This window comes from Lontra canadensis, unplaced genomic scaffold, assembly GCF_010015895.1.
Source record: "Lontra canadensis isolate GAN:19392208 unplaced genomic scaffold, GSC_riverotter_1.0 scaffold1, whole genome shotgun sequence".
Classification (NCBI taxonomy): domain Eukaryota; kingdom Metazoa; phylum Chordata; class Mammalia; order Carnivora; family Mustelidae; genus Lontra; species Lontra canadensis.
In genome coordinates, this window is record NW_022630995.1 from 61,479,995 (window position 1) to 61,500,914 (window position 20,920).

At 43.7% G+C, this 20,920-nt stretch overlaps 1 protein-coding gene across 2 annotated transcripts in view; it reads right to left on the minus strand.

Moving 5' to 3' along the window:
* STX18 (syntaxin 18) overlaps window positions 1-19,427 on the minus strand; it is a 114,651-nt gene extending 95,224 nt beyond the window's left edge. The window contains exon 1 of one of the 2 annotated variants that reach the window (XM_032855211.1): window positions 19,180-19,427. In XM_032855211.1, the coding sequence (XP_032711102.1) occupies window positions 19,180-19,347 (168 nt within the window). In that variant the 5' untranslated portion in view covers window positions 19,348-19,427. The remainder of the gene's footprint in view (window positions 1-19,179) is intronic. The other variant, XM_032855202.1, reaches the window with a different exon arrangement.
* Window positions 19,428-20,920: the final 1,493 nt, after the last annotated feature.

Below are 20,920 nucleotides of genomic sequence, written 5' to 3' on the forward strand. Positions count from 1 at the left end.
TTGGAGGGACCCACATGCCTAACCTCTCTGACTCCTGCCTCTGCTGGTCTCCCAAATGTTGCCATTCGAGGCCCTCTTCTCACCTGAAGTTCCCCTCTGGCAATCTTGCTCTTTCCTTAAGGCCTCAACCTCCAGCTGGACTCTGATGTCTCCCCATCTACAGCTCTGGCTAGGGCTCGGAAACCTTTCCTGAGGTCCACTTCTGTATTGACAACTGCCAAATACATGTCCCTCGGCTGTTCAGCAGGCACCTCAAATAACTACAAAACAACTCATTTAGCCACCCACCCGGTCACCCACAATTTAAACCTCGAAGTAACCTAGAACTACTGATGTTTCATCTCCTACATCTAACAAGTCCCAAATCCTGTCAAACAGATCTTGCATCTGTTCTCGGTCCCGATGGTCACCAGCTTGGCTCAGGCTTTCACCACATCTCAAGAGATCTTCCTCCTTGCCGCCAATCCTTCTCACCTCTGCTGGGTCTGCCAACAGCCAGCAGTAGGATCTTTCTAAAATCCATAACTGATTACGTCAGTCCTCTGCTGAAACTTGCTATGTGGTTCACCATGGCCTTCGGGATGATACCCCTTCTTTGCCATTCTAGGGAATACCTTTTATTCTTCAAGACTCAGCTGGAGACTCATCTCTCCTATGAAGCCCTTCCCCCTTCAGCCCCTCCCAAGTGAAGAGGTCTTCACGTCAACTTCTGTAGCCCTACATACTTTGATAACACCACTTTTGACAACATGCTTTAATTATTTGCCTCTAGGTGGGTCTTCTCACTAGACTATGAGTTTCTCCAAGTCTCACCCATGTTTGTATGTATGCCCAGTACCTATCTGTATGCGTGACACATACTGGATGCTCAATAAATAGTAAGTGAATAAAGAATTCATTCCCAGAGACACCTTCCGTTCAAAGTGTGGCCCCCCACATCCACAGCTCTCATCCTCCTGGAAATAGCTCCCCAAATTTCCACTGGAAATCATACTTCTTCTCCTCTCAAGCTCTGTGTACCAGGTGGAAGCGACACAGGTCCGGCGGCAGGGCTGGGTACTAGGCAGACCAACTAAGCATTTGTCCTTTCCCTTTGGAGACAGGGCTGGATTTAAGGATAACCATACGAGTCATTTCCAAGATTCTGATGGATACTACAAGGGAAGAGCTTCTCTCTTCCTCCAGATGGAGCAGTATGGGAAAGGAAAGTCTGCAAGTACTACAGCTTTTGGCTACCATGAAGCAAGAGGTTGGAGGTACCCTCAGGGAGATCCTAACACCATGAATGGCAGAACGGAGACAGCAAGAAAAATCAGGCCTTTGGTGACACTGCTCTGTCCCCTGGGTCCTGCCATGCCGAAGGTTAAGTCATACGACTAGACTTTTCAGAGATACAAATCAATACATTCCCGCGATCGTTCCAGCTAATTTGCAATGGGTTGTCTCTCACTTGTAGCCATAAGGCTGCTGATGTGATAAGATAGTGTTTATGGGAAGAAATCAAGCTATACATTTGAAGAAATGCACAGAAAGAGGCAGAACAAAGACAGGGTAACAGTGAGCAGCAAGTTAAACTGGACAGGCAATAAAAACAGTCCACACGGTGCTCCAGACACAAGGAAGAGAGAGACTCAAGGTGCCCGCCATTCCAGGCGGCGCTAACCAGGCCCTTGTAGGTGTAGCCTGTGGGCCACTTATGAAAAGAATAAAGTTTTACAAAGAGCGAGAAAAAGAAATAAAAAAATAACAAATGCTTCTTTTTAAAAAGGCCTTTATGAGAAAAAGAAAAGGCTTTGGGATAATTTAATCTGGAGAAAGCAAGTCCTCAAGGCAATTTAACTTGGTGAAGGGTTATTTATAAGGAGGTGACTAAACAGCTGTTCTCCAATTTCACAGGGCAAAGAATTGGAGGAAATTGATTTACATTTCAGCACGAAGCTGAGGCAGGCAAAAGGAAGAAGTGCTGGAGGGAGAACTGTTAATGATGAAGAAAGGCTAAATGAAACACTGGATTTTTATGGCTTTTAAAAGATGGAAAATCACCGATGTTGATTTAGTTTTGAGTCAAACTGGTAAACACACATTTGAGAATGCCTTCTATTCGTGTACTCACATATGAGCTACTGCATCCCTCCTGTGGGCCAGGCCTGATGCTAGGCCTGGGAACCCCAAAATGATGAAGAAGTGGCTGCCCATCCCAAGGCTGCTGTGCTGGCTGGCTATGAGGGCCCCGGCGGGAAAGACAAAGAAGCATCAAATCAGAGTCCCACTTCTCCCTTCCCACCCCTCACACCCAAAAGCAAGCAATACAGTTTGTGAGACCGCACCACAGCACCTGGAAAGTTAAGCAACGATGCAATCGTTACATGAGAACACAAAAATAGACACAGGAAGGCTGTCACGACCAGAATCCCTTGCTTAATGAGTAATGTGGCAGCAAACGCTTTGAATTCAGGAGAAAGAGACCAGTTCAGGAGAGAACGTGGCTTTAACGATGGAAGAATTTGAGTAAACGAAGGGGAGTGAGCCAGCCACGCAAGAGAGACAGTGGGAGGCCAAACAAGAAAACAAGAAAGCAGAGGAGGCTGTAAATGGAGTAGGTTGGTTAAAGCTGGTGGGATGATCGAGGGGGTACCGGGTGTAAAAGTGGGAAAGTGGATAGTATTAGTTTTATAAGGGCCTTTGAACGCAGGCCAAATAACTGAGAATTCGTTGTGTGGGGAGTACGCAGTACTGAATGCTTCTGAGCAAAGTAACATGATGAAAGCAGCATTTTCAGCCCAGTGGCTCGGCTCCAAAAGAGATGGAGGGCTCAGTTCGCCTGCATCACAGCTCGGAGTCAAGATGGTGAGGGCCTGAACCTGCATGGCTGCAGTGCAGGAGAGGAGAAAGAGGAAGCCAAGGCACCTTTTTGCTTAATTCATTTCCCAAGTATGTGTGGAACTCTACACGGTGCTCTGTGCTGTGACGGGGAGTGCAACACAGTCCCTGTGCTCTCAGGCCTGAGAATTAACTGGCTGGGGAGGCCAGGGAAAGAAGACCGATGGAACCCCCTGAAAAGGTAGCGCTCAGTGTGGATGAGCGTCTGGTAGGCCCTCATTCTGAGAATTTTATTTACACAAACTGGAACAACAACAAAATGCCAAAATATAAACAGAAAAACCAACCCTCCCAAAATATCACTTCATGTGTATCATGGGAGATACTGATTTTTACTGCCAATTTGAGTCATGGAAAAGTATAGAAGCAAATATGCCCATACTGACTGAGCTGTACCAAGTAATGAATATAAAAAAGGCTTTTAAAAAGAGAGAGAAGGTCTTTTTTTTGGACTGAAATGTTTCCAGATTTCATCTTTTGACATAACAGATATATTCACAGATTTCCCACTTACCCACAGATAGGTATTTAGAAGCTTTCAGAAAATTCATCACCTCTCCTTGATATCTTTTTTTTTCCCTTCCTTCCCTTAATTTAATTTTGATTTAACTTCCTCTTGTCACTGCTTGCTTACAAATCACAGCCTCTATGTCTGGAGTCAATTAGGGCTATAAAGTACCCCACCACGCCTTCATCTGGGGACCCATTTATATACATTTTCTTATTTCAAGAGGTAGAGCTAAGAGCCTGTAACACCAAAAGTTTCCAATCAACCATCACATTCTATTCTTTGGAAATGTATGCTTCTCTCCATAGTTAAGAAGGCAACATCAAACTACATATTTTGCAAGAATATTTCCTTTCCACCTGTATAAAGATGAATTGTGCTTTGGGAATTCATTTGCCAAAAAAAATGGGTTGAGTATGTGTAATACATGCTTAATAGCAATAACATTAAAAAACCTTTCTACCATTTAAAATTAAACATAATTTCCTTATTACTTTAATGGAATCCCTTGGAGTTAAAGTATTTAACTAGTCGCTTTCACATCAAGCATTCATTATATAATTCCCTTTAAATATTAGGTATATTAGGTATGTAAACTGTCCATTGACAGAGTAAAAACACACATTTCCACTGAAACAGAAATAGGAGAAGAACAAGGCAGCTTGATTCAGAATCTGATAATGGGTTACAGATTCTCTTCCAGTTCAGATTTACAGTCAAAATGCCGTAAGAGCCATTTACCACCTCTAACCTTTCAGGTCATATTTGGAAGAGAAGTATGAACTGCCACATCACTAAAAGAAAATCTGTCTGAGGCTGAAATTCTTGACTTTTCCTTACTGCAGTGTTGAGCTACAAAGGGGGAGAAAAAGAAATAGATCTCCTATAAAAACTACCTTAAATAAAAAGGTAGAGATGAATTGTATAAGGTCTATCCATAGGAAGGAATTCCTTTGTCATTGCCTTTCAGGGTCAGCCTTGAGAGGGGCTGCAAGGCAGTCCTGTGTATTGCTGGCTGGTACCGGCCTACTGACTAACCCCATCCTACCCCACAGGACACCTGATAGACATAAGAAAAAAATTCTAGGGTGGGCAGACATCCCGAGTCATGGATTATGGATGCAAAGCCCTGACCACACTCCAAAACCAACCCCTCTCCCCGCCAGCCTTCCAGTCTCCTGTTGGACCTCCCACTGGCTGAACCCAATCAGAAGCCAGAGTACAAGGAAACCCAGGCAAGCATGCCATAAAAATCAGCCTCCTGGGGCAAGAACAGAGTGGAAAGGGTAGAGAATGGATCTGGAGGGGCCAAAGGAAAATACAAGGCACACTCCATTAGCTATTTCTCACACTTCCTTCCACTAAACTGGGCTTTTCTCTGTAGATTTTACCATCCTGTGCTTTCCCACCTTGGAGTCCTTGTCACGTGTTCCTGTCCTACTTCTCCTTTCTCCATTTCCACCTGTGGGAAGTCTATGAGGCTCACCTAAATGTTACCCCTTCCTCAAAGTCTCCCATCAAACCTACCCAGTAGTAATCTCTCTGTCCTCTCAATTCTTGAAGTTCCTCTACTGAAGATAGTTATGAATATGTCTTAAACTTACTAGTTTACTTATCACCCAAGTATTTTACATATCTGTTTATTTATTTATTGTAAGTTTCCCATTAGAATACTGGGGCACCTGGGTGGCTCAGGCAGTTAAGTATCTAACTCTTGACTTCGGCTCAGGTCATGAATTCGGGGTCGTGAGATGGAGTCCCAGCTCTGGCTCCATACTCACTGTGCAGTCTGCTTGGCATTCCCTCAACCCATGAATGCTCTGGCTCGCTCATTAAAAAATAAATCTTAAAAAAAAAAAAAAAAGGAATATAACCTCCACAAAAGCAGAGATTCTATCTTAATTTGGTCCATCCAGGAGCCAAAACCAGGGCACAGCCTATACTAGATGCTCAATAAACATTTACTGAATGAATGAAAGAATGAATGTCCCCTTCTAGAGTGTAAGCATTTGATGGCCAAATGAAAGTCTCTCTCATCTATCCTAAATAGCAATCTGAATGCCTTCCTTAGTCACAGGCAGATACTCGACAAATAGAAGCTAGTGAAAGCAGCTGCTGTGGAGTGAGAATCTACAATGTTCCAGCCTCAGTGCCAACAGCTGTACATACAGTAGCTCATTCAATCCTCACAACAATCCTAAAATGTAGCATGGCACAACTGTGCTTTTAGGATCAAGGTCCTCATACCCCCAACTTCCAGAACTGCCTGCTGATGGCTCCCAGCTAAGTCTGTCTAAGGAACTGCCCTCAGTAGGGGAAGCTGCTTCACCCTCCCCTGGGGGAAGCCTGCATCCACTGGCTGACCACCACAGCAGTTTCAAAGGCCTGACCCCTTGCGTCACCTGGGTAATTCTGAAAAGTCATCTCAGCTCTGCAGTTCTCCATGGGACTAACTACTGAGTGAATAAACAAAGTAACAAATTAACGTCCCAGACCAAAAAAATAAATCAACTCTTTGTCAAGTACCTATAAGTACCTATAATGTAAAAATTGGGTTTCCTTCCTTCTCAGCGATTTTACTAATTTTTTTTACTAATAAAAACCCTTTTCCTCAAAAACAGACCACAACACTGCCTATAAGAAATGTATGGTCCCCAGGTAATTGTCGATTTAAAAAAAAAAGAAAGAAAGAAAACTTGGTTGGAGGAGGCTCTATTTCCCCTACAAGCAAGTCAGGAACTTCCAAATATATAGGATTTATGGGCCAAAATATGCTCCTGAGGACAGCAGATGATGTGCCAATATGCCAAGGGAAAAATCACCAGTGATCCGACCTGTGGAATGCCAAGACCTGGGACAGCACTCCTCGCCACGTGCATGGCCGTGCAGTCAAGGCCTGGGAACCCAGGGCGCGCTCATCAGCCTCACCTCGTCCTGGGCAGCTCACTCGACCTTCTGCACGTAGGTTTCCTCATGAGGAAGGGAACCTAACCCATAAGGACAGTCAACTAAATGAGAATGCTCTTCGCACCGTGCCAGGCAGAACAGGTGCTCAACAAGTGGGAGCTATGGGTACTGCTGGGGAGTTTGCAGAATGACAAACCAGAAAGGTAAAACATCCATGCAACATTTGTGGAGGATTTTCTTGTAGAACTTCAGAAAGCCTGAGTTGAAAATCCAGCTGACTTACAGGAAAATTACTCGCTTTACAAAAGGCTTTACCACAGACTTCCTTTAAATAGGCCCCCCCATCATGCATTTAATATATAATCAGATACCACTTATTTATGACACTTTTTGCATCGAAAGATATTAATTTCTTCTCCATTTCCTATCACAGCAAAGAAAAACTCATCTGCTGGGAGTTTTGCTTTTTCTGTCTTGCTTTTCATTTCAAAATATGTGCTCACTGAAGAAATTCAGATGGATAGAAATAGGAAAAAGAAATCATCTGAGTCCCCTCTCCAAGAGACAGCCACAGTTAACTTGTGGTGCTTTCCCTCCTGATCACTATTTCCACACCTAGAGTTTTGTTTTTTTCTTATTTCATATACATAATTTTGTCTTGCTTAAAGATTTATTTATTTATTTTAGGAGGGGCAGAGGGAGACTCCCTGCTGGTGGGGAGCCTGATGTGGGGCTTGATCTCAGGGCCCCAGGATCATAACATGAGCTGAAATCCAGAGTCAGATGCTTAGTGGACAGGGTCACCCAGGCATCCCTCGTATACACAGCTTTAATTCTATCCGGTTTTGGTAGTAAATTTTTTAACCTAAAGTGATAATATAAGCAATTTTCCTCATGCCATGACTTCCTCTTCAGTGTGCTATGTTTTCCTAATAATTTCCCTGTACTTGGGAATATTGCTACCTGTCTCTTTGTAAAGTAACTGTGATAGTTGCCATCACAATCATCATTAAAATCATCACCATTGCTATTATTATAACTACTGCTGTTAGTTTTTAAACTCAAAGACCTCCTACTTCCGTAAGACAAAATATTCATATTCATTTTTATTTTCTTCAGTTTTGTTTTGGCAATGAAAGTTTTGGTTCATCTAGAAATATATTTTAATGTGTATACAGTAAGATATGGACAAAAACAAACCAGAACTTTTTTCAGAGTGCTAACCAATTATCCCCCAAATCATCACTGAATAAACCTTTTTTCCTTACTGATTTACAATGCCCCTTTTATAGCTTATATATATATGCATATATGTTTTATATATAAATTTTACATTTTATATTTATAAAGGTAACACACACACACTTGGCCTTACATGCTTCACTGGTCAATCCATATACACATACATTACTTTCTGTCTTTAAAATGTTTTAATATCTGGCAAAACTAGTATCCTTGCCCCAACACACACTCTTCTACTCTTCAGCAATTATTCTCACACATCCTTTTTTTCTAGGTGAATTTCAGAACCACTTGCAGGTTCCTCTCAAAAGAGTTCTGTTGCCATTTTGAAGAAAGCTGCACTAAACCTACAAATTAATTTCAGAATAATTGATATCTTTATAATTTTTCTTCCCTTCCAGTACACAATATGTGTTTCTATTTACTCAAGTCTTCCATATCCCTCCACAAAATTCTGAAGTCTTCTTCAAATGGGACATTTCCATTTCTCATTAAGGCTATTTCTAGAAATAATTTTTGTTACTACTGTAAAGTTTTCACTGAATTTTAAGTGGTGATTAATCAGAATGGGATGACCACTGATTTATGTGCATTTATGCTGCACAAGAGCTCTGGAGGCCTCTGGGGCAGGGCCATAAAGCACCACTCTGGATTTAATTCACACTGCCCACAAAGAAGCACCACTGGCTCAATCAGCCAGTTTCCTGTCACTGACATGTTCTAAGCTCACACCCACCACGTACTCAAATTCACTTGCTCTTCAAGGCTCTGCTCCAATTTGACAGCTTTTCTGACTACCCAACCCCTAACTGTTACCTACCCCTTTTTTATACTCTTCCAGTGCTGATAGTAAGTTCTAATATATTTAACCCTTCAAAAAAATTCCCTTCAAAAAAATTAGGGATAATTTTCCTTTTATCAATATTAGGACATCAAATTTTTTTTTTTATATTTGAGAAAAGATGAAACAGAAAACATGTGAAATTATAGATTTTTTTTTTTTTTACCTTTGAAGAGATTATAAACTTGAGACAAATTTGGTGAAAATGTATTATTGTTTAAAATAGTGATAGGGGCCCCTGGGTGGCTCAGAGGGTTAAGCCTCTGCCTTCGGCTCAGGTCATGATCCCAGTGTCCTGGGATCGAGCCCTGCATGGCATCAAGCTCTCTGCTCAGCAGGGAGCCTGCTTCCTCCTCTCTCTGCCTGCCTCTCTGCCTACTTGTAATCTCTGTCAAATAAATAAATTTTAAAAAACTTAAAAAAAAATAATTTTGAAAAAGTGATAAACTGAAAGCAGCCAAAATATCCTTCAGTAGGGGTTCAGTTAAATAAGTTATGTGAAACTATTTACTTATCTACTTATTTAGAGAGAAGGAGGCAGAGGGAGACAGAGAGTTCTAAGTAGGCACCACTCCCAGCGCAGCCCGAGGCGAGGCTCCATCTCAGGACCCTGAGATCACAACCTGAGCCAAAGCCAGGAGTCAGATGCTTAATGGACTGAGCCATGCAGGCGCCACTATGTGAAACTATTTTTAATGACTCTATAGCCAAATAAATTGGTGACACAGAACAATATATACTGACATAGAAAAATGTTCACAATACACTGTTAAGAAAAAAAAGCAATTAAAGAAAAAAATAAAAAAGAGGGGCTACCTAACAGCAGTATAGAAAAATTATTTCTGTTTAATAGGAAAAATGCCTGGAAGCTATGTACCGAGACTGTAGTAGGGGCTATTTCTGGCCAGTGGTGCTATCTGTGAACTTTATTTTCTTCTTTACTCTGTTTAATGAGCACTTAGTACTTTAATAGATTTAAAATAGTGAACTTCAAAAACATAACCCACAGATAACAGTCCATTATAAGAGTACAGACTCACTATTACACCAAATGTATTTACAGAAAGAAACATACCAAACTCCAGCTCTGAAAAACAAACTCATTGTCTCATCTAAGTGAAAAATTTTGAGTACACAGAAACTCAAGGATAAAGTCACACAAGACACTGAGCAGTCGTCACTACAAAAACCATTTTCAGATATATCCTGGGGATTTCAGAAAGAAGAGTATGGAATCCTGGAACCATCCTGGTGAAAAGGTCCTTAAGGATTACCTAGCCAAAGCCCCTCACTAAATAAACAAGAAAAAGCGAGAAACAAAAAACAAAAAACAAAAGACATTAGGTGAGTTTTCTAAGATCACCCAGTTAATTAATGACAAAGTCTAGAGTATTTATAATTCAAAACCTATGCTTTTTAATTCCTTTCTCAATTCTGGAGTCAAGATATGCTGCAGGCTGTATCACTTCTATTTAGACTATAAAATGCAAATGTTCATTTACCAGGGTTTTCTTATCATCCAAGTAAAAAGTGAACAGAAAAGTGTACAGTGGTTTGAAATGGAAAGATTCACACTCTTGGTTAAGCATATACCTTATGTGCTGCAACAGAGAATTTTGACAAATAGCCATACACTGGACTCTGACAAGGAGATAGAGGAAACGCCAGTATTTACACACTTCGAACTCTAGTATTTACAGACTTTGAGAACCTGAAAGTCAGGGGGAAAAAGTACTACTGAATTTTAAACTAAAACTGGGCTACAAGCTTTAATATCTAAGTTATAGAAGTTCAACATTCAACACATCATCCTTTCATTCCTCCAGTTTACTCACTTTCTTCCAGTCAGGTCTGAAGGGGCCTCTTTTTGAGTCAGTCTTAAACCTACTATGTCATAAACTCAATGAGTTGTCTATATACAAGCCATAATTAACCACTGTAGACTTCACTGATCTTTGCCCACCAGAGGGAGCCCATATGGATTTCCATGCAACGAGAAACCTCAAACATCAAGTTTATATGAATTCCATCATTAGAATCATATTATTCATAATATCAACATTTTAAAATCACTTAATAATATTGTATTTCTATCTTTCCCAAAAAATAAAAGTTAAATGAGATCAGGTACATAAAGTCCTTACCAGAGCTCCTAACCTACAGCAGAAGCCCCAAAATGATTGACTTTCCAGAATTTGTATCCTCTTGAGTACTAATTACACTGCTCAAAATAAATGAACTTTTATACAAGTTGATGTGAGCTTGGTTGCTATCTGTCCCAATCGATAGTTCTACCCTCAATATGTTGACAAATCTGGTTCTCAAGCCTGAGGAACAGCCAGACCCTAAACAGGAAGAATTCATTAAAAATGTCATCCTCGGGACACCTGGGTGGCTCAGTTGGTTAAGTATCTGCCTTCGGCTCAGGTCATGATCCCAGGGTCCTGGGATCAAGTCCCACATTGGGCTTCTTGCCCAGCAGGGAGCCTGCTTCTTGCTCTGCCTGTTCTCTCTGTAGCTCTCTGTGCTTCTGCTCTCTCTCTCTCTCTCTCTGACAAATAAATAAATAAATAAGTCATCCCCAGGAGACCCATGTCAGCAGCCCTGTCCTAGTAGGTGATATTCTGAACTGCTGGTGACCTGCCAACTAGAAACTTAAAAGAGAGAACTGTCTGACCCATTCTAGATGTTTCCTGGCATGAAGGAGAAAATCAACTGACTACCCCTGGGCACCACATCTCTGTAGTACGTGATACAATCATGACCACCAAGACAAGTCTCTTTCAAGAATGAAGAAAGCACAACTGAGGGGAAGAGAACTCTGCACAAGAACCTGGCATCGAAAGGAGCCCCACTGAGTCTCTATCCCCATCTTCGGTCTGGTGAGCCTGACTCACCTTCTTCCACTTCTCACCATCCCAAGGCCCGGGCCAGAGTTTGCTGGATGCGAGGCCCATTGCACAGCTCCAGGCAGTTGGCTGGGCATGTGTCCCAGGTGCCTATTTTGCAGACTCAATGGTCTCCAGGATAGAAATATGACAAAGTGGGAGGACGCCACTGGGTTCCAGCTACGCTCTCCAATTCAGGTTTGTCAGAAAGCACTGCCAATGGAGACTTATCCACCACTTGCTGTCTTTTTTTTTTTTCCCTAAGATTTATTTGAGAGACAGAGCAAGCTTGAGTGGTGGGAGGAACAGAGGGAGAGGAACAAGCAGACTCCAAGCCGAGCATGAAGCCCAGTGTGGGTCTCGATCCCGCAAACCACAAGATCATGACCTGAGCCAAAACAAGAGTCGGCCTATCAACCAACTGAGCCATCCCAGTGCCCCCACCACTTGCTGTCTTCATAAAACTCCAATGTCCATCAGGCTCCTTGGATGTATTTTCTACTGTTTAGAACCAAAAGAAGGCAGGAGTAACTGGAATTCTACTCTAACTTCGGAAAGAAATTTATGGTGATGCCTATTACCATTTAACTTTCTAGCCAGAAAGCTGGGAATTATTTTACTTCTTCGTCTTTCTAACCCCACTTGTTACTGCCCACTGCATATCTACTTCATCCGTCCACACCTGGCCAACCCCACTGCCTCCAGTTCACCGCTTTCTCCCGACTGGCTGCAACAGCTTCCCAGTTAGCTCTTCTAGGTCAGTCTTGTGACACTCCAAACCCACCCTCAATACTGCTGATTAATTTAGAACACAGATATGGTCCTTTCATGCCTCTGCTTGCACAGCTCAGAGCACAAAGCCCAATACAGCACTGCTGATGGTGCTCTCACCCAAGGGGTGCCAAACTTACCCTCAACAGGACCAGAGAAAAAGTATTTCTGGCTTTGCAGGCCCCGCTAGACTACAACTCTGCCATTCTATCACAAAAGCATCCACAGTCTGTATGTACACAAATGAAGGTGGCCACATTTCAAGAATGCCTTGTTTTCAAAAAGTGGGCAGCAGGTCAGCCTTGGCCCCTGGGCCAAATTGTCCACATGCTCTATCCAGTCCAGCCAAGCCTTATCTCCTGCCACTCTGACCCTCCCCCAGGCCTCGTCCAGAAAAGGGCTCCCCCGCTGCAGTCTTGCCTCCACTCGCCCCATCACCCTGCTGTTGTGCATTGGGGCCTCTGCTTATACTCTTCCCTCGGCCAGGAACATGATTTATCACCTCTCCTTTGTCTGGCGGAACAGTTCTTATCCTTCAAAGTCCAGGCTGATCTCCCACTGACTCCTCAAGGAGATTTATTTACCCTTTATCTGTATTTCCAAAGCACATGTCTCACAGCTTTCCGTATCCTCACAACGCCTGGAACATACTAGGCATTCAGTACTTACAGGACGACGGGAGTAAATGAATTACTGAATGAACAGAATTTCAAAAATTGCAGGACACAGTTAATATGATCCATAAAAACATAGTATCATGAAGCTAAAAGAACATTAACACAGTGGTTTTTAACCTGTGTATCTCTGAGTCCGATGTTTCATTTCCAAGAGGCTCCTCAAGGAGAAGGGGGAAAGTGGCAGAGGGATAGGCTGGCTCATAAATCCCTTTCTTCCTAACCCCCTCCCTCCAGCCTTAGCCAAAGCTGCTCCTTATTTCATTTGCAATAAGGTTCTGTTTTAAAAAAGAAAAAAAAATCTATATGATTTAACAAATGCATGCTCTGTTTGCAGCCTACATCCTAAATCTGCATTATTTCCTGATCTATTCCTGTCCTGTGCGGCCCTATGTCCAGTTTCTCATTGACCCCCAGCACCTGCTGCCTGGTGTCCTTCTTAGAAGTATGCTCCCTGGACTGAAATCCCCAGTTCCGTATTACACTCAATCCTTAGAATAATGTCTATTTCCGGCTGCTGTGATTGATAATCCAGGTGGTCCCTCCCAGCTCAACTTCTGGTTCCCTACACTGGCACACAAGGTAAACCATGTGATGTCAAATGAATCAAGGAGGACCTGGGGACTCAATGCTGAGAGGTTACAGCTGTCCCTCAAACAGCTGTCACCTCAAAAGTTGTGCTATTTGTATGTCTGCTTCTCCACAAGACTGTAAATGTCTTGAGGTCAGAACTGAATCTTAATAATACAAGAGACTACTTAATGTCTATTCCAGATATTGGATTAAGTGTAAATGTATATTGAGTAATATTCAGGAATATTAGGATCACACATGTCTAGAATTGGAAGGACCCTTGCACAGAGATCAACTAGCTCCAAAATTGAAAGCAAAGGGACAAGAAATACTGACTACCTTGGTTCCTGCCCTGTCTAGAACCTATGGATTCAGTGGTAGACAGCACAAAGTCTTTGTCTTCACAAAGTACAAATTCCAGTGGATACACATAAGTAAATGGATGCATGATATGTTAGATAATGAAAAGAATGCAGCAGGGTGAGGGGCAGGGAAAGGATGCTACTTTATACAGGGCAGTCAGGGAAGGTCTCATGGAGGCAACATATGAGCAGAGACCTGAAGATCAAATCACACAGAATCTGGGTGAGACATGTCCCATGTAGAGGGAACGACAAACACAAAGGTCCTAAGGTAGGAACTCATCTGTTCACGGGAGAAAAGCAAAGGGGTTAGAGCAGCTGGAACAGAGTGAACGAGAGGAAGGGGGACAGGAGGTGAGGTCGGACAGGCAGCAGAACCAGAGCTTCTGGCTTTGGGCCACTCTAACAACTTTGAATTTTAGGCAGACACGCAAGATAATCAGTTCCTTAAAAACTCAAATAAATTAAAAACGTTCAGCTTTCACAAAAGCAATGTGTAGTAAACAAAGAAAACTTCATCTGCGAGCCTTATCCGAAAATAGAATTTCCAGAGCCCAGGGTTGCTATTATGTGACATGGAACCAGAACATCTTTGTTTTACAAGAAATCACTGCAGTTACATAGTCCAAGTGCTCAGTGTAACCAGAGTGGAAACTGAGGCCCAGAGAGTCTGTGGCCTAAACCCCTCATGACAGACCCTGCACTACAGTGCAGGTCTTCTGATGGTCTGTTCAGAGCCGCTCATTGGCTCCTGCTGCCCTGGGCCCAGCCTGGCTGCTCAGAGCATCCAGGTTCCCCACATGGTGCTCCCCTGGGACTCTGCAACCTTTATAAAGCGGTAAGATAATGAAAAGCTGACACCGGAAGGCACCTCCACACAAATGCCCACACCAAAAGCCTGTCCCTACAAACTTGCACGATTCTTCATTTTCCTTCCCCACAGAGCTGAAGACAACCAGGCAGCTGAGGGGAAGGCAGGTCAGGCACTGTGCTGGGCGCTGTGAGGTACATTTCAGTTGGTGTTGCCTGCCCACCCTTACTGCCTACTCCTCCTCAGAGCACTCCCTTTTCCAAAGTTCTAGAGAGGGGATAATCATAGCACCCAACCACATGTTGGGTGGACATATGACTTGGCCACAGGAAGAACCTTAACCCCCTAAGGCCATAATGAGGGCTTAGGATGCAAGCTGAACCAACTAAAGTCCTTTCCCGGGTTTTATGGATAAGAGCTGGAGAAGGAAGCTCTATACTCTGTGTTTCCCAGTTCCATGAGCCAAGACAGTCCCATTTTGCTCAGGTTAGCTTATATTGGGTTACTGCTACTTACAACCCAAAGAATTCACACTCCTGCAGGGACAGGCATACCTTTTCTCAGTTCATCTGTATAACCATCTTTTAAGGCTGCTATTACTCAATTTTAGAAGGAAGGAAACTGAGGTTAAGTAACTTGCCCAAGTCCATACAGTAAGCACAGGGCCTTCAAATTCATACAGTAAAAGGCGTTCAAACTCAGGTCCTTCTGCTCGAAACCCATTCAGGATCCACTCATGAATTTCATATTCGCTCAAGAAGGAACTCAACTGCCATTCAAAAGCCAAAGGATGTCTCGTTTAAAAGGTATGAGGACATGGCATGGGAAATAAACAGCATCAAACTAGGGTCAAAGGACCTGGCTTCTACATCTGGCTCATTCTATGACTCAGCTATTAAGACTCTGAGCAAGTCATTTCACTTACCTGGGTGTTTGTTTTCCCACCTACAAAATGAGAAGCCTGAACAATATGAACTTGAGATCCTTTTAAGTACTTAACCAAAAAAGTCCATGGTTCTGCTTTAAGCTTACAGATTCTGTTTTCACTCTGTCAGACAGGATGTCAAGCAGATCTCAACTTGACTGCCAGGCCCAATAAACGGCTGCCTAGGCCACAGTGACACAAAGGATTCTGAGCTGTGAGATCTAGGAAATTAGCACTGGTTTCCATGGTCACAGGGAGGAAGAGAGAGGCACAGCTGCATTGTCACTGCTGATAACCGAGTTTCACCTTCACAGAGGGATGCTGTGGTCCACACTACCGATGCTCCTGGCTTTTGCACAGGATTTTCACCATTCCTTTGTGTACCTCCTTGGTTCCTCTTCACAAGAAAGGAAGGAAAGTAAGGGGAAGCTAACTGGCTTGGGGAATATAGCTGAGAGCCACTGATGAAAATGTCTGCATGGCTTACATGCAGTAAAGGTAGGGGGCGATGGGGAACAGTAACAATCAGTGTGGTTCTCTGTGACACACGGTCTCAGAGGATGCTGGTAATTAGCCTAGGAGTTCAGTAACGTTATGATCACGCCTATGTGACAGTAGTGGAAAATGATCCTCAAAGTAAGAGGACGTGCCCAAGTCACCCACTTCCAAGTAGCAGAGGCCATATCTGAATCCACATCTTCTATATCTGAGTTCCCATGCTTTGTCCACTCCCAAGGTCCCCATTCACCTCACAGACTAAAAGAGTTGACTAATCCAGTTCCCCCTGCAAAGCAGCATACTCGTCATTGTTTGCAGTTCTTCAGATACAGAAAGTTCCTCACCCCAAGATAGGAAGCGTCGTTACCATCTGTTTATAATTTAATGGGCACACATGCATTGAGTATACTTGAATTCAGCGAAATTGAGCATAAAAGTTAAATATTTAAAAGGAGTGATGCTGAAGAAGCCAGCCAATGGGGGAAAATTAAAACTCAACACAGTTTTATTAATCTTAATAAAACCCCTACAACAATTCAGTGAGATGAAAAACTGACATCAGGAATATGCTTTGTCCAAAATGAGGAATGAGAAGAACTAGAACTGAATCAGGTAATGTGCATCCTAGAAATGACAGAGTGCACCTCAAGGAACACATTCAACCGAAGGCATTAATATAACCTGCTACATTTCCTTAGGTCTGATGACCAGAGCTAACCCCGAACCAGACTATGTGTTCTAGCACTGGCCAGACTTTTATGTATAAGGAATCCAGGCCAAATAAAAGAACAGCCAGCCTTCTGATGCATGTGACTGTGGCAAGAGCACAGGACACCCCTCTCCAGCTCTACACTACATTCTGGGGAGGGGGGATTATGGAGGGAATGGTTGCAAGAACAGGAGGTAACACACAAAGCAACCACAACATAAAAATCAAAATTCCTCAAAAGAATGCATATTTTTGCTATGTTAGGAGGGGCAGTGATCCTGAATAACGCAGCCTATGTCCCCATTCTTCACAGATTCTCCAAGCCTTAGCATCTACCCACATCATCAAGTATCAGAATTGGACTTTTCAATGGCACACAATCTAACCCTCTAAGGCGCAAAGTTCTTCTCCAACATCTCTGACAAGCAGTCCCTCTGATTAACTGTCTCCAGAGATGGGAAATTTAGCACCCCAGGGTCCTGTTACTGCCCTTGAGACTCATTAATTCAAAAGCCTAAAGCATGTTCTTATCACTCAGGGACAGGCCTAAGGCCTAACCTCCTTAAGGTTTGCCATCCCAGCTGTGCTTCTTGTCTTTACCACTTGCATATCCCCTACTCCAGAACAAGATCCAAAATTAGCCCAGTGCTCATAAATCAGTGATTTCAGAGTTAGAAAGGGACCTCCCAAAACCAACTGTGACTTCGACAGGAAGAGCCTGGGCCAACCTGGGGGGAGGTAGAAAGAGAACGTCCTAGTTTCCTTTCCTCTCATTTCAACCTGAGAAGCGCTTCCTTCAATCTGCTACAAAGAGGGAATCAACGCAGTTTAAAAGTCTTCTGCTGTTTGAAGGGGAAAAAAGGGAACATTTACAGGTAAATAAACTAAGGCCATAAAACTTGCTTAATAACCTCATAGAGCTAATAGTTGAAGGGTTAAAACAACAACTTGGTCTCTTGGCTCCTTCTTTAGTGCTCTCTCTACCACATAACATTCATCTGCCAGTAGAGCAAAGTTCCCACATTCCAGCCACACTCAAATGCTTATCAAAACAATTCAGTAATGTTGCAGAGTGGCTCATCATTATTTGGAGTAATTCAGACAATATAAGTTCTTCCAAAAAACAAAACAAAACAAAACAACCCTGAAATATCATTACTAATTTCTTTGCAATTTAATGGGTAGACATGCATTCAGTACACATAAATTGAGCACAAAAGTTACTTATCTCCACACCTTTGTGTACACTCTTAGTATCTCCGTGATTCTCTGTACTGGAATCAACTAGTCCTCTTCTAAGATTTGTTTCAGGCATCACCGCCTCTAAAAGGCCTTTCCTGGCCCTCACGTAGAGCGGACAACATTCACCTCCGTACCGTACACACTATCTAGGAGGAGGTATGGTGCTTTTGTTGTTACTGTCTCCCCCACCACTCCTTTTAAATTGTGATATTCTAACAAGGTGCTGGACAGAAGGCAGGTGCCTAATAGATGTTTACTGATGGACTGAGTGTCTTCACCTGGTCCAATCCGCCTTCTGACCCTCCCATATCCTCTGCAAACTGCCACACATTAACTCGTGCATATATTCACTGAAAACTATCTGAAGGCCTACAAAGTACCAGGCATTGGACTGCATGCCAAAGAGAAGGGGATATACCATGAAATTCATGAAGTTTTAGTTTGAGGGCCACTCACTTGCCGCTTCCAAAGCTCTGAACCTCTTCCTGTGATTTTGTACTCCTCTTTCTTAAAAAGGACAGAGAGAACTGTATAAGCTTCAAGCTCCACAAATACTAGATCCACCCCTCGGGCCAAGGATATAAAAGTGAACAAAGCCAACATTCTCCATTTAGAGAGTTTCCTGTTCAGTGGGGAAGACAGACAATCGTCTGTCCATTCGTTCATTCAAAAAACATTTCCTGGGCATCGCTAGGGGTCGGGCATTGGGATTCTGAGGTGACACCAGCTCTCTTTTTGTCTTCAAGGAGAAGTTCCCTGCTCTCCTGAACGAAAGCCTACTGTTAGGGAACAGAAAGCAGTTTAAATAACAGTGTTTGTGAAAGGTTACCCTAAACCAGTCTCAAGACCTACTGATCCCCAGCATGTAGCCCTGAACCTATAGCAGGATGCAAGCGGAAGGGAAAGGTCAGGTATAATATGATCTTTGATCTCACTGAGCCAGGAAGGGGGTGGAAGAAGAGGGAGACGAAACAAGTCAACAGAACAGGCAAATACACTGTGGTCGGTGCTGACACACAATAGCAAAGGCCTGTGGGGAAGTCTCCCCGACGTCTAAGTCTGCAGTGACCGTGACCTCAATACCTCGCCAAGCAGCCCAAGAACTGCATACAAGAGACTCTCGAGTTCCTCCAAATGTGTTCCCATTTCCCGAAATAAGGCTGTTCCTTTCCCAAGACAGCTGGAGGCTCCCTGATACCAACTCTCCTGTCCCCACTTCGGACCACTTTCTTCTCCAAGCTGCTCCTTCAGACAGTGAATACCCGACAGAGGCAGGTTCGGGGCCTGGGGTCCCCGTCGCGGGTCCGCCCCCCTCGCCCGCCCGCCATTTCCATAGCAACCAGCTCACCACTTCCCGCGCCCGGCTGGAGAAGTCGCCCTTGGGCCGGGGGCTCCGGCGGAACAGCTCGTCGCGGCTGCCATCGACCCCGCCACCCACTGCCACTCCCAGCGCTTTGTTGCGCGTCTTCACGGTCTTGACGCTGGCCCGGAACAGCAGCGTGATATCCACCGCCATAGCGACCTACACCTCCGACCCCCTTCCTGGCCGGCACACGTCAGCAGCTTGCGACCGCGGCGTGCGCCCGGCCGCTGGAGGACCGTTTCCGGCTCCGCACGCCTCCCCCGCCAACGCGACGCGAGAAGAAAGGTTCCGGCATCCGCAGGGTGACCGCGGTGAGAGGCGAAAGGTTCCGGCCTCAGCCCCTTTCTCCTCCCGGCAACCTCGGAGGCCTTGGCCTTGGGGCGGGAGGTCCGGCTTGGGGCGTGTGGGCCCCGGGAGCAAGAGGATCCGGAAGCCAGCAGATTGACTACCGTTTTTTGGCTCTCCCACTGACTGGGCGCGGGTGCGGGGAGTGGGGTGCACTGGAGGCAACCCTTGACCTCCAGGACTCAAAGCACGTGGTCGGTGACCACGTGCTACGGTAGAGCAGGTGAGCGAGGCACAGAGCGAGAGGACAGGGGCCATTATTTTTCAGCCTACGGCCACCAGAGCTGTAAAATTAAGGCAGTGTTACTGTGACAGTTGAAGGCGGTAACACGTGTAATGGGAACACATTTGGCGCTGCTTGGCTCGCAGTGGCCAATAAAAGTTACCGCTATTAGTAAGAACGCTGCTATCATTCTTCTTATTATTGATGCTGGAGAAGAGTACAGTAGAGGAGGCATCACCCAGAGAAGGCAGATTTGAAAAGATGAGGCGGAACTCATCAGACGAAGACAAGGGCAGAAGAGTGTCCCCTGTTTCTGTTCATCCTTGACATATAGCTTTTAAATACCCTCTTAAGTCGTAGTAATTTAAGTTAACCACATGTTAGCCAATGAGTTCTTTCTGTATGTTGACTCAAGGCTCAGATTTAATTTACCTGCTGGTTGCTCTTTCTTTTTAAGGAGACTACACGACTAGGGTGCGTTAAAACAGCGGTTGGCAAAGCGTGGTCAGCAAGATAAAAATTATCTTCCTGACACCAAGATGCTGCCTGCTTTTCACTATTGTTCTCTCACAAGTTGTACACAGTTGAGTTTTCCAGAAGCCGTGTGATTTGTGACATTGCAAACATGCTGAATGCAGAACAGCTGTCTTCTATTAAGCCAGACTTTAAAGAGGTTTGCAAAAATGTAAAACCGTGCCATTTGCGCTAACTTTGTTTCTGAAGTGTATTTTTTTCACAAAAGGATCTCATTTATGTTAATAAGGAATGGAATTATTTTTGTTTTTAAATGAATATTTTAGGTTTTGGTTTGAATTTCTAATGTGGTAAATATCAATAGATAAAACACATAGAAACAAAGTGTGTTTAGGGTTGTCAATAATTTTTAAGAGTGTAGAAGAGTTCTGAAACCAAAAGTTTGTTTTCAATAAGTTTATGAGAAATAGATGTCACATATACCTGAAAGGAGGAGGGAAAATGTTATTTAAAACCCAAACTGTAGCCACTTCAGCCTTCTTCTAGGAAGAAAAATAAATGTCCACACAGCTTTCTTACACCCACGTAGTAAGAGAAAATGAGAAAGAAATTACTAGATCTTTGCCAGTGATTCAGTATTGCATAAATGGCCCTTTGTTTTATGGAGACATTAATGAATCTTTG